Here is a 13287-nt window from a genome sequence, read left to right as displayed (position 1 = left end):
ACTCGCATGCTTGAGATGAGCTGCCTATGTACACAGGAAGTGTGTAACCCACCAGTCAGTGTGTGTTATGTGTCTTCCTCTGTGCCTAAGCCAAAGAGGATGTGGGCCTAGCTTTATAGTTCCAGCTGGAGAGATTCATGCTTTTCGCAATGGAAGTCCCTGGTTTAGTCTCTGGCTTTGGCCAAGATGCTGGCCATCACATATATATGATGCAAGCATGCCTTTACTGGACCTGGTATAGGCCCCTTATCTTCAGCAGGGTTGCTATGACCTTAGACTCACTCTGCTGGTTTCTAGAGCTTTGTGCCGCATGTGGTGTAAAACATAATTCCTTCCAGATTTCCAGAAACTTATGTTGGATTTGGTAATGAAGGTCATATTTTATATCTCTGTTTGTTTCCACTGCCCTACTATGCCCAGCTCATTAACATCATTTAGCCACATCACTGAGAATAGGTGCTACTTTATAATAGTCTTTAATGGGAATGGGGTTGCACAGGTATGGAAGGGTAGAATTTGGCCTACTGGATGTAATGTAAGGTACTGGAAATCAACACAGCATGATGCACTTAATATTGCAATAACCAATAATATTGATTAAAACCATTTTAGTAATGCAGCAGATACTGTATTGTCAGCAGACTAATGTAGCGGATTCAGCTGTGTGACTTCCTGTTTTCTTTTTTGGTTGTTGAACAGACATTGATGAATGCTCAGATGGCTTTGTTCAATGTGACAGCCGTGCTAACTGCATTAACCTGCCTGGCTGGTACCACTGTGAGTGCAGGGACGGCTACCATGACAATGGGATGTTTTCACCGAGTGGAGAATCATGTGAAGGTCAGTATCCAATAAAGGGGCAAATGTCTAATAGGTCACACGTTATTATCATTCATAATACAGTAATGTGCAGAGTCCCGGCTGATATTGGGGATCCATTGTGCTGGGCACTGTCTAGACATACAGTGAGAGGCGGTCCCTGCCCCAAAGACCTTAGAGCGGGAATAGATAAGACAAACAAAAATGGGAGAAAGGAAGCATCATTTTCCCTATTGCACAGATGGGGAAGTGAAGAGCACAAGGAGATTCAGCTACTAGTCTGAGGTCACATATGAAGTCTGCGGCTGAGCCAGGAACAGAATCTCTTTGGCTTCATACTTGCTTGTGTGCAGTAATAATCGGGGCCAGATTGTGTGCAGCCCTTCTCCCATCCTCTTTGCCCAGCCAGTATAAGCCAGGCAAAATTGCAGTCCCTGCTCTTGGGAAGCCAGGATCTTCTCTCTCCCTACTCTCCATCCCAAAGAGAGCAAGGAGCTGGCTCTAGCCTCTCTGTGGACTGGCTTTCTTCACTCGCTGGCTGTAAAGGGGAGTAACAGAGAGGAAGGATAATCCAGTGATTAGGGAGAGATTTTCCAAAATGAAATGCTACTAAACAGATGACCCCTGTATATACACTAGCAGGCTGTAAAGATCACTACATTCTCTCACCAGTGACATCACGGAGGGGGGTGAAGTAGACTGAGGAAACTATTTTTTTACATGCAGAAATGAAGCTTATCCAGCCAGTTCCTCCTCTCCAATTACTTTGTACACTAAAATATTCCTCTTTAAGAAACTTGTCCTATTGCAAAGGATGATTCAGGGGGTCTAATAAGCCATTGCTTACCCCCAGGGTACTATGATGTTGCTTTTACTGCTCATAGAATTACTGCCTTTAGAAAGCGGCAGTTTGAGGAATAACATTAGAAGCTTGGAAACACGGGAGTGGGGGGTGGTGGTGGTGCTGTGTAGAATCATTCCAGAGGCTCTAGCAAATGGGAACAGCAAGTTAGTGGTACACAGTTATTTAAAGATGCAGCTGCCCTAGTATGAAGCACTTAGTCTTTAAGCATTTATGAGCCCCTACTCTAAAGGCTATTTTAAGACAAACGAGGCTGCGTGTTCTGTTCTGGTTTGTTTAGACCAAAATTGTGCATATTCCTTCATATTTGGTAATTATAAACTCGGAACGCTCCCACAGCGTGAGCTGCTCAGCTTCATTTAAGCTCAGGTCTGTAGGCAGTGTCAATCCCAAAGGGAAGGAATGGAATTAATGTCAGTGATGCAGACTCAAAGAATGCGCTCCACTAAGAGCAAGGGTGACCTTTTCAGTATCCCTCTTACCACTTCTTCAGAGCATTTTTACCACATTTAAAAGCCTGTACTCCCAGGTGGATTAGCTACCTGGCTATTTAAACAAGTTACTGACTTTGTAGGGCTGGGCTTCTCCATCAAGAACTGGCTAAATTTCAATGCTGGTCAGACAGATTTTAGAACATGCCAAATAGATTTGGAAAAAATTGTCTGTACACAAGTGATGCACTAATTGTCCATGAAAATATTTAGTCAGTAATCATCCAACACAAGGTTTTATCTGTGACTGTAATACTGGATTTGCCTTCTAGCTTTAACATTGTGATTTGGTGATTGTCTACTAGACATTTGGCTGTTCAACCAACTTAAAACTTAGATGTACTAAATTTTTTTGCAGTGTGTCCATCACTAAAGACGAGCATTTAAACTTCTTCTAAGCAACAGTGATCCCATTTCTATAAAAGTGAGAAGCCAAGGAAAAAGAAATACAGAATTGCTGCTAAATAGAAAGCTTTTAAGGGTTTTCTACAAGGCATCAACAGCTCTTTAGTAAATACATTCAGAAAGGGACAAGTGATTAGAATTAATTCACAAGTATTAGCAAAATACCTGGATGCTGTTGATACCCCCAGTCACTAACAGTGGAACACTCTCAAATTGACTGGTTGCCACTCTAAACTTTAAAATATGTAACAGCTCAAGGGAACAAGGGAGGTTAGATATTCTGCTGATATCACACTGCATTACTTTTTGTTGGACTGAAGCTATGGCATTGTGTTTCAAATAGGACATAAAGTCAACACAAAGTGTGATGATATGACAACCTAATTTATTGAATACAGAAAGTTGAACATCTTGGGCCCAGTATTAGTTAGACAAACTTGCTCAGATAAACTAAGAACCAAGGTAAACCTCCAACCAGAACTCTAACTGAAGTTCTAAAAGGTTTATAACCTTTTATTTTTTTAATTTTTTCCTTTCTTCTGATGCCTCTTCACTTGGCGGGTTTATGTCAGGACCAGGAGTGGAAGATCCCAAATGCAGCAAAAGAATACTATGTCTGACCTGTGCAGAAAAAGAAAGCAAGAGAAATGTCACAAAAGTACAAGATTTCTAGACTAACTCTTAGACCCAAAGGGTTTTTATCAGTCTAGATAAGCACCCACATTTATTTGAACGTAAGGAAAACCATTTATTTTGAGGTTTTGCCCATGTCTGAGCAGTTTAGGGCAAATTCATCTCTGGTGTAAGTTGACTGACATTCCTTTACAAGAAAGGATCTGCAAAATAAAGAGAATTGACCCAAAGCTCAAGGCCATTTTTGTCCAGAAACATTTGGTTAAGAACTTCCCCAGTTGCTGAAATATCTTTGGATTTCAGCACATCTGGCAATTTTTGCTGGATTGGCTCCCATCTTCCAAGTTTCTAATTTAGGAGCTCTTTGCTATATCAAGGGACCAGTGTGTTTGGAGGTATCTCTGACCTGGGCAAGCCTGGAATTTACAAAATTTGTATAAAGGAACCAGCCAGAGCCCAAACGAAAGGGTGTTCCAGCCTTGATTCCTTTCTCAATGAAACAGAAAGACAGGAGGCCTCTGGGAGCGGGGGGGGGGGGGGGGGGGGAAGGGGGGGGAAATCAGGCAGTTTTATGGTCATGTGCTGTGATTGGGTTGGGAGGTGTGGGATAGGAGGAGGGAGAAGAAAGACCTTAAAATGTACATCCTATCCAACATCTCACATGGGTTAGGTAAGCAAAATTTGGCCCTCAGTTAAGCTCTGGGTAGCTATTCACATTTTGCAAGATTTATCCAACACAATCCTCCAAATCTTTTGAGGCTCACACATCCCTATCTATACCCTTCAAACTACTAGCTTCCTAAGCACTGTGTTGTAAACTGGCTGCAGTGTGTTTATGTGTTTTTGGAAGATGACATCGGAGTGATAATAGTGATATAACACCTAGGTCTGAGATTGCTGTAAATTTGCAACCTGGACTACTTTCCCCCCATTCATTGTGTTCAGCAGTAACAGCTACCGAGTTCAGTCCCCAGCAGCCTCAGTAGTTTATGGCGTTTGGTGCCCCAGTTATGGCTATAAACAAAATGTCAGCAATGTAATTCATGGTTTATGGTGGTTTGTTGCAAGTCCAAAATCAAAACGCTGAAGTAAGCTTTTGCCAGGGAAGGATGATTTGTGCTTAAGCACTTTGCAGATAAAGAATGAAGTTTGATGCTGATGAATAATGCAGATATGAATTTCATGTATGCAAGTTTGTGTTTCTCTCTCTGCATTTTGAACATGTTGCTGTTTCATAGTGGATTAGAATGACAATATGGATGCCCGCTGATTTGGACTGAGGATATTTAACCTGTCTTGTGCAGGGTATTCATTTTTCTGAGTTCAGCAAGCTGAAAGTTCAGAAGTAGAAGGGTAGGAATGTCAGAAGCGCTCAGTGTTGGCCAGACTCTGCTCCCATTGGAGTCGGAATGTCAGTGGTAAAGCTCCCACTGACTTCTGTGGAAGCAGAGTTAAACTGTCATTGAAACCTTTGGAACATTCCACCCCAATGAATAAGTTGTGAAATGTGCCTGAATATGAAGAGCTAAATTCAGACCTGGTGTAAACGGGCAGAGTTCCACTTGCTGTAATGGAGATATTCTCATTTACACTTATATGAATTTCACCCAACATTTCTTATTAAAGGTGGTAGTTTTGAGTTGAATGAAGGTAGTCACCAACTTGCTTGAGAAGTGACATTACTTATTTGTGATACTGGCAGTGTGGGAGCCCTGTGTGTGAGAACATTTTAAACGAGAAAAAGTCCCTCCATAAAAATGGCTTAACAATAATAAAGAGAATTCCAGTGTTAGAAATTAATCATTTTGTTTAAAATATTAAACATTTAAATGTTTTTTTTCTTATTGTGGCAGCCAATGTTGCAGGAGACTGGAAATTGGTTTACAGAGTAGTTAGATAATGCCAAAATACCAGTTTGGGTTCACATTGGGTTCAGTAATTTCTTTTTTATAATAGGTTCAGGATGTGTGGTGTTTTACTCACTTAGGAACATAGGGATTGTCACACTGGATTACATCCATGGTCCAGTTTATCCAATATCCTTTGCTGGCAGTGACCAGTACAAGATGATTCAAAGGGAAGTACAAGAAATCTTGCTTTAAACAGTGGGTGAAATAATCTGTCTCCCACATTAACTGTCCTACTATCCCTAATAGTTAGACACTAGTCTACATACACCCTGAAGCATGAAATTTAATATCTCTTCCAAAATCTGTTAGCATTAACTATTGGAACTCCAGATATTCTTGTTATCCATATAAATGTACAATCGCATATTGGATCTTGATAAGTTTTTGGCCTCAACAACATCCTGTGGCAACAAGTTCTATTATTTATGTGTTCTTTGAAAAAGTATTTCCTTTGATCAGATTTGAATTTGTCACCTTTCAATTTCATTGCACATCCCCTTATTCTTGTGTCATGAGATTGGGAGAACAGAAACTCCTGATCTAACTTATCTAGGCCATTCATTATTTGATATACTTTTATCATTTCCCCTTATTTGTCTCCTTTGTAAGATAAACAATTCTAGTCTTTTCAATCTCTCTTCATATGAGAGTTTTTCCAGGCTCCTAATCATTTTCGTCACCCTTGTCTGAACCCCCTTTAATTCTTCAGTATCCTTCTTGAGATGGAGTTACCACAATAGGTGAAGCCACACCATTGATTCAGATAATGGCATCATATAACTTTCCATGTTATTCTCCATCTTATTTCCCACGCATCCTAACATCTTGTTACTTTTTTGACTGTAGCTGCACATTGAGCTAGAGTTTTAATTGAGCTGTTTTGCTTTAAGAGTTGGGTTTAAGACCGATCTGGAGAAGGTTCCCTTTCCATCTTTGAAGCCAAAAGTAGTTGAGTATTGTATGAGGCTTTGAGATTGATTGTAAAAGATACACAACTATACTGTTTTTTTTTATTGGCCTGCTGTCCAGTATATAGCACAAATATCACATTTTAGTGCAATCTGTAATTAAAAACATGGGGCCAGATTGTCATAAAATTTGATTTATGACTGAAGTCAATGGAGCTACCCAGATTTGCACAGCCAAGGATGTGGCCTTTGATTTTTCAGATACATTCCAAAATTTATTTATATTGAGTAGTGCTATTTACCATATGCTTTTTCAGAATCCTAAACTGAGAGAAATGGGTGGGATTTTCCCTCTAGCTATAGGAGGAGACAGACAGCTCGAAAAGCTAAATAAAATCATTGAAGTGCAAGGCAGTGTATGCCGTTAGTTTGTCTTTGCAAAAGATGTGTGTGTGTGCATTAATGAAATGTGTCTCTAAAGTACTCTGAAATCTTTGAAATGTAATATTGTGTCAAAGTTGTTCAGCTTAATCCCCGTTGAGATTCATTTTGTTCATATATTAGACACAAAGATCTCTACAGATGCCTCTGTAACTCGAATAACTAATATGCTCTGTTGGTACCTTAGATAAATCATGTGATCCCTTATTACTGAATGAAACTATAGATCAGACTTCACCTTTCATGTTAACTTTTCAGTAGATGTGTAGGTGACTCAAAAGCACTAGGCAGAGTTAGCAAAAAAGTTTGGAAGCAAATTCAGTTGTTTGTTGCTTTGCTTGTTAAGTATCCTTTTACTTCTCATGGATGCAGGCTTCCATAGACCAATGGTCTTTCTGGGGCTTAGTATTATCTCTTGTGCCTCTTGTTTAGATGTTGTGGTTGCCTTGTTCTTGCTAAATAGCTCAACAACTTTCACTAAGGCTTGGTCTACACTACCCCCCTAATTCGAACTAAGGTACACAACTTCAGCTACGTGAATAACGTAGCTGAAGTCGAAGTACCTTAGTTCGAACTTACCTTGGTCCACACTCGGCAGGCAGGCTCCCCCGTCGACTCCGTGGTACTCCTCTCGCCGAGCTGGAGTACCGCAGTCGACAGCGAGCACTTCCGGGTTCGACTTATCGCGTCCAGACTAGACGCGATAAGTCGAACCCAGAAGTTCGATTGCCAGCCGCCAAACTAGCGGGTAAGTGTAGCCAAGGCCTTAGAAAATGATATAAAAAATTTCAAATGATAACATTTTTTTCTTTTAAAACAAAGAAGGGGTTTTTCAAAGACATTGTGTGAACTTGTGAGTTATTTCTCCCTATTCTGGTGGAGTGCAAATTAATTTTCAGCTGAAGGCTTTAATGGCTGAGAATCATTTATACTGGCTGTAGCAAGGCCATTTTTGTTAATTGAATGTGGTCTAAAAGCATTATGCGGCATGTTTTCACAGACATTGATGAATGTGGGACTGGAAGGCACAGCTGTGCCAATGACACTGTTTGCTTTAACTTGGATGGTGGGTATGACTGTCGATGTCCTCATGGAAAAAACTGCACAGGAGACTGTATCCATGATGACAAAATCAAACACAATGGGCAGATTTGGGTGCTGGAGAACGACCGGTGCTCCGTCTGCTCATGCCAGGTTAGTATAAAGTTCACTGTTTTTTTAATCACTGGTGGGGAAAAAGGGAGAGATTGCTAAATGGGAAGAAAACACTATGATTACAGTGAAATTACTCTGTTACCGCTTTTCTTGGGCCCCCTCCACCATGGAGGTGATGTCACAGGAAAGGTGATTTCGACAGGACCATTTGGGATCAGTGTGCTTCCTTCTGGCCTGCCTCTCCCCAACACCAAGCACCCTATCCCAGTCCTACTCAATCCCAGCTGTTTCCCCCTGGATGGATAATAGTTCCTTGGAGGCTTTACTGTGCGACCCTGCAAAAAGGAAGATAGAGCCATCAGAGACACCCATCTCCCTTAGCCATGTGGGAGAGATGAAATTTGTGCACAGAAGATTTCCCCTGTGCATTGATCTTTGAGATGTAGTTGGACCCAGAATTAGATTGGCTAGAATTGATTAAATGTGAAGGAAAAAAGCTGTCTTCCCCCCGCTCCCTGCCTCTCATATACCCCAAGGTAATACTGGTCATTGTCCTCAAATCTCAATGTGAAGCTGTTATTTCCCCTAAACTCATGCTTAGTGCTGAAAATGTTGAAGCAGAACCCAGGCCAAATTCGCTGCTGGCAAAAACCGGGGCAACTCCCTGACAGCTAAGTTTTCACCAGCATTTAAGTTGAACCCTGGGTTGGTTTAGTCTTTCCAATATGAACACTTTACAATAGGTGTAGGAGAGCTGGATTGATCTGGAAGTTTCTATCAACACTTACTAACATGCATACAAAAATTAGTATACTCTGAGTAAAATCTGTTAATCTGAGGCCTGGGCTACACTAGTGGGGGGGGGGCGGGGGTTCGAACTAAGATACGCAACTTCAGTAGTTGAAGTTAAAGTATCTTAGTTCAACTTACCTGGCCATCCTCACGGCGGCAAGTTGACCGCTGCGGCTCCCCCGACGACTCCGCTTACTCCTCCTGCTGAAGTGGAGTACGGGTGTCAATTTGGGGATCGATTTATTGCATCTAGACGAGATACGATAAATCGATCCCCAATACATCGAACACTACCCGCCGATCCGGCGGGTAGTATAGACGTACCCTCACTGTCTCAGGAAAACCTATATATTTCATCACCTCAGGAGAGGGCTGATTGAAGAATTGCTGTTATGAAGGAAATTAAGGACATGCAAATTAACATGTGATTTAGAATTAAACCAACATGCCTAATTTTGTATAGTGACCAGAGTTATGTAGATTTCTGTTATCACTATATGCTGATCTGTCTTGGAACAACAGAGTGGATATGTGATGTGTCGGCGGATGGTCTGTGACTGTGAGAACCCTACTGTTGACCTGTTTTGTTGCCCTGAATGTGACTCAAGGCTCAGCAGTCAATGTCTACATCAAAGTGGGGAGCTCTCATACAACAGTGGAGATACCTGGGTGCAGAACTGTCAGCAGTGTCGATGCTTGGTAAGTCTTCCTACAACAGCAGAGTCTATAGTAAGGCCAGGTCTAACTTAGAGAATTTTTCACTTGACCAGAGCTCAAAGAGCTGAGAAGCGGCTACCACTTACTTCAGCATAACTTACATCGCTATGGGGTGTCAATAAACCTCTCACCTGAGTGACATAAATTACACCGACCTAAGCACCGGTGTGGACAACACTATGTCGGTGAGCTTCTCCCATCTCTCTAACTACCGTCTCTCACGGAGGTGGATTTATTATGCCAATGGGAAAGTGTCTTCACCAGATGCGCTACAGCACTTGTAGTGCTTAAAATGTAGACTAGCGCTAAGAAAAATGAACTCCAAGCATTTTGGCAACCTCTAAATGGGATTTCACTTTGAATGTATTGTGAATGAATCCTTTTCTGTTTCCTTTTTGCTAACATTTGTGTAATCAAAGTTTGGTTTGCACAAATGTTGCAAACAGCAAATTTCAGGCCTATGGCCAAAATTAATGTAATCGCAAAATGAAATTTGTTCAACTATGAAAAAAAATTCTTTTGAGTGGAGAGTGGTCATCATCTAGTTAAAGACATAAGAAGTGTTATCTCTTAAAACTTGCATGGGACATTCTTTCAAACCAATGCAGTAAAATGCAGCTTGGTGAGCAATTCTCAAGAAATAATGTATTCAGGGAATTTAATCTTTTTTCACGTTTGTGAATTGGTCATGAACAGACTGAGTTTTTACCAACTTGTCTTCTATTTGAAATTGTTCAACAAATAATTTAACAAACAAATTGCAGGCTAAACAATGGCTTAAGTGACCAATCACATCCTGAAGAGTGAATTCTGAATATTGAATTTTTAAATGACTATCACAAGCAATTTCTGATCAGTTCATAGCCTGCAATTTGTTTGTTAAAATATTTGTGGAACAACTTCAAATAGAAGACAAGTTGGTAAAAACTCAGTCTGTTCATGACCAATTCACAAATGTGAAAAAAGCTTAAATTACTTGAATACATTATTTCTTGAGAATGGCTCACCAAGCTGCACTTTACTGCATTGGTTTGAAAGAATGTCCCATGCAAGTTTTAAGAGGTATCACTTCTTATGTCTTTTAGACATAGTGCAGTGCAATTAGATCTCAAAATGTAGTTAATGAGGAGACATCAATTGGCAGGGCCATTTCTAGTTGCGTAGCCCAGGAGTATGTTCTTGGTCCATTGCTATTCAGTATTTTTATCAGTGATTTAGATGATTATATAAAATTGGCAGATGACACAAAGATTGATTGGGTAGTAAATAATGAGGATAGATATCTGTTATGGAGAGGTCTGAATCCCTGGGTTAGATGGACACAATTCAGCAAAATGTATTTTAATACAAGGTAATACATTTGGTCACAATGAATGCAGGCTATAGCTACAGGATGGGAGATTCAGTCTCAGAAAGCAGCGACTCAGAAAGGGACTTAGGGGTCATCAAAGGTAACCACCCCAACATGAGGCCTCAGTGCAGTGGGGTGGCAAAAAGGGCTAATTTTATCTTTGGATGAATAAAAGGGGAAATATTAAATAGGAGCAAGAAAGTGATCTTGCCTTTGTACACAGCATTTTTAAGACAGATGTTAGAATACTATTCCAGTTCTGATGTCCACACTTCAAGAAGGATGTAGAAATACTGGAGAGAGTTCAAAGGAGGCTAAAGGAGCTCAGCTTAATTATTGAGGAGAGCGTTGAGAGGTGGCTTGATCACTCTGTATAATACTTGTATAGGGAAAAGATATCAGAGAGCGTTTCAATTTTGTTGACAAAGACATAACAAGATTCAGTTGCTGGAAGTTGAAGCTAGACAAATTCAATCTTAAAATAATACTCAATTTCCTAGCATTGAGGGTAATTAAACATTGGAACATCTCACCAGGGGAGGTGGAGAACTCACCATCACTTGGAGTCTTTAAAATGAGATTAAATATCTTTCTAAAGAAGCTTTAATCCAGCTTCTTGGAGAAATCCTACAGCCTGTGTGTGCAGAGGATCAGGCTGAACGGTCACAGTGGTCTCTTCTCATTTTAGAGTCTGTGAATCTATGAATTCCATTGTTCATTCCCTTCCTTCATGGGGCACAGAGAGAGCAAGAAGCTCTGCATTGCCCTCTACTTGCTCATAACACTTTCAGCTCTGCATTAAGACAATGATTGTAATTAAATCTCATGCTTCAGGGCTTCAAGCAGTCACCTTTAAGGGTCAGGGAAGAATATTTTTCCCCAATAAACTATTGGCCAGATGTATTCTGGATTCTGAAACATCAGGAGTTGGCCACAGCTGGAGATGGGGCATCTAATAGGGTGGACCTGTGCTCTGAGGTAGTACAGAGGTGCCTGGCTGATATATCTTGCTCACATGCTTAGGGTGAAATTGAGTGCCACTTTTGGGGTCAGGAAGTGTTTTTCCTCAGGTCAGATTGGCAAGGATTTGACGGATTTTTCTCCTTCTTCTGCAGCATGGAAGATGGCTTATCTGCAAGGATCATCTGAGCATATTGTAGCTAATCAATTCCCTGCTGTTGCAGGGTTTTCAGGCATTTGTGCCATCTTGATCTGTCTTGTTCTCTGTCTGTGGCACACAACGGTTTAGTCTCCTGATGGCTGACATAAATTTAGTCTAACTGAAGTCATTGGGCTCAATATAGGGGTAACTTCCCTGTCACAAACAATCCCCAGATGAAAACGAATGGTGTTTTACCTTGGTTTCATCTACAGAAGTAAATCCTGGTCCATCCAGTGGCTTTCTCTGACAGTCATGAATAATAATAGGAGGGAACAAATTCCAGATGGACAAACTTTTGTAGGTTTCAAGGTCACTCTTGCTAAAATGCAATAAAATAGGTCCCCATGTGATTCATTAAATGCCTAAAAAATAAAACCCTATAGTTTTTAACGTCCATACAATTACCAAATGAATGTTTTAGGTGATATCTCTTTTGTTTACTCTTTGTACTTGCATTCAATCCAAGAAAATCAATTGAAATGCCAGGGTCAGTCACTGTTTCTTAAGATTACTTTCATTCCCAGCATCATGTGATTCTGAAGAACAAGGGAAATTTGAGCCAGATGGGATTTGTATAAAAACAGTAACTTTCTAATATTTTCTCCAGGGAAAAAATAAAGCGAAAGCTATAGCAAATTCCTACATGATCTTTCTCAGCTCCATGCTCTGGGGACCACTTAAACCACCACTGTTTAATGCATTATATGTGATTTTTGTAAACAAACTACTTTCCTAGGGCCAATGCTGGTTTCCCACATAAGTCCTGAATAGATCAGCCAAGCTCACGGGACCTGCACAGGTATTGGATCAGGGATGGAATCCTGCTCCAAAACCAAAACCTAGTGATACAGGTAGGACAACCAAGCAGCTCTGGCCCCTGTGAAGTCCATACTTTGATTGGCGGTGTTGGATAGCATACTGATCCCTTGGCCACGCTCCAGCCTGAAACACCTGTGGCCCCATTGAGCACTAATACTCTAGGCATCTTATGACTTTTATGCAAAATTACAAATAGAAAAATATCCCCAGAAGAATCTTCAACCACAAACAAATAAAAGTCCCTGTTTTGGGTTACTCCTGCCCTGTTTCAACCCAACCCCTGAGGGGAAGCTTAGGAAAATAGGCTTAGGAAGTCAACTAATCTGGTCCTTGGGTCAGACCAAAGGGGCAATACGCTCCAGAGTTGAGGACCTTTCACTGAAAATTCTGTGATGTCAGCCTCTTCCATTTTATACTGGGGAGAATTAGCTTTACTGCCTGTGCTGATTGTATCTGCTCAATATCCTACCAAAAGCAGATTTCTAGTGTAGCCAGATGCTAAGCAGTTTAGGGCTTTATAGGGCAAAACCATCAGTTTACACTGTAATTAGAAACAAATTGGAACACCAGTAGACTACCAAGCACTTGTATAATGTAGTCTGTTGTGGCTTATGTCACTGTCAAAAGTGTGATTTACTAAGCAAGTAGCCACATTCTGCACCAGATGAAGTTTCCAAGTGGTCGTTGGTTGAAACTCAATGTAGAGTGCTTTGGAGTAATCTAGTCTTGAGATGGCAAGGGCCACCTCATTGTGATGAGGTCCACATCCAAGCACAGATGAAAAAGGATCATAAACAGCTGAAGATAACACACAGTTGTAAA

At 40.8% G+C, this 13287-nt stretch overlaps 1 protein-coding gene across 10 annotated transcripts in view; it reads left to right on the top strand.

The window, feature by feature from the left end:
- Positions 1 to 13287, top strand: part of NELL2 (neural EGFL like 2) — a 228782-nt gene that overhangs the window by 208495 nt on the left and 7000 nt on the right. For 6 of the 10 annotated variants that reach the window (XM_008162490.4, XM_024100600.3, XM_065557614.1 and 3 more), the window contains 3 exons: positions 700 to 840; positions 7470 to 7663; positions 8939 to 9115. In XM_008162490.4, the coding sequence (XP_008160712.1) occupies positions 700 to 840; positions 7470 to 7663; positions 8939 to 9115 (512 nt within the window). The remainder of the gene's footprint in view (positions 1 to 699; positions 841 to 7469; positions 7664 to 8938; positions 9116 to 13287) is intronic. The other 4 variants (XM_065557607.1, XM_065557622.1, XM_065557619.1 and 1 more) reach the window with 1 other exon arrangement.

This window comes from Chrysemys picta, chromosome 1, assembly GCF_011386835.1.
Source record: "Chrysemys picta bellii isolate R12L10 chromosome 1, ASM1138683v2, whole genome shotgun sequence".
NCBI lineage: Eukaryota > Metazoa > Chordata > Testudines > Emydidae > Chrysemys > Chrysemys picta.
Note: the sequence above shows the minus strand (reverse complement) of the source record. Positions and strands in the feature narration are given on the sequence as shown.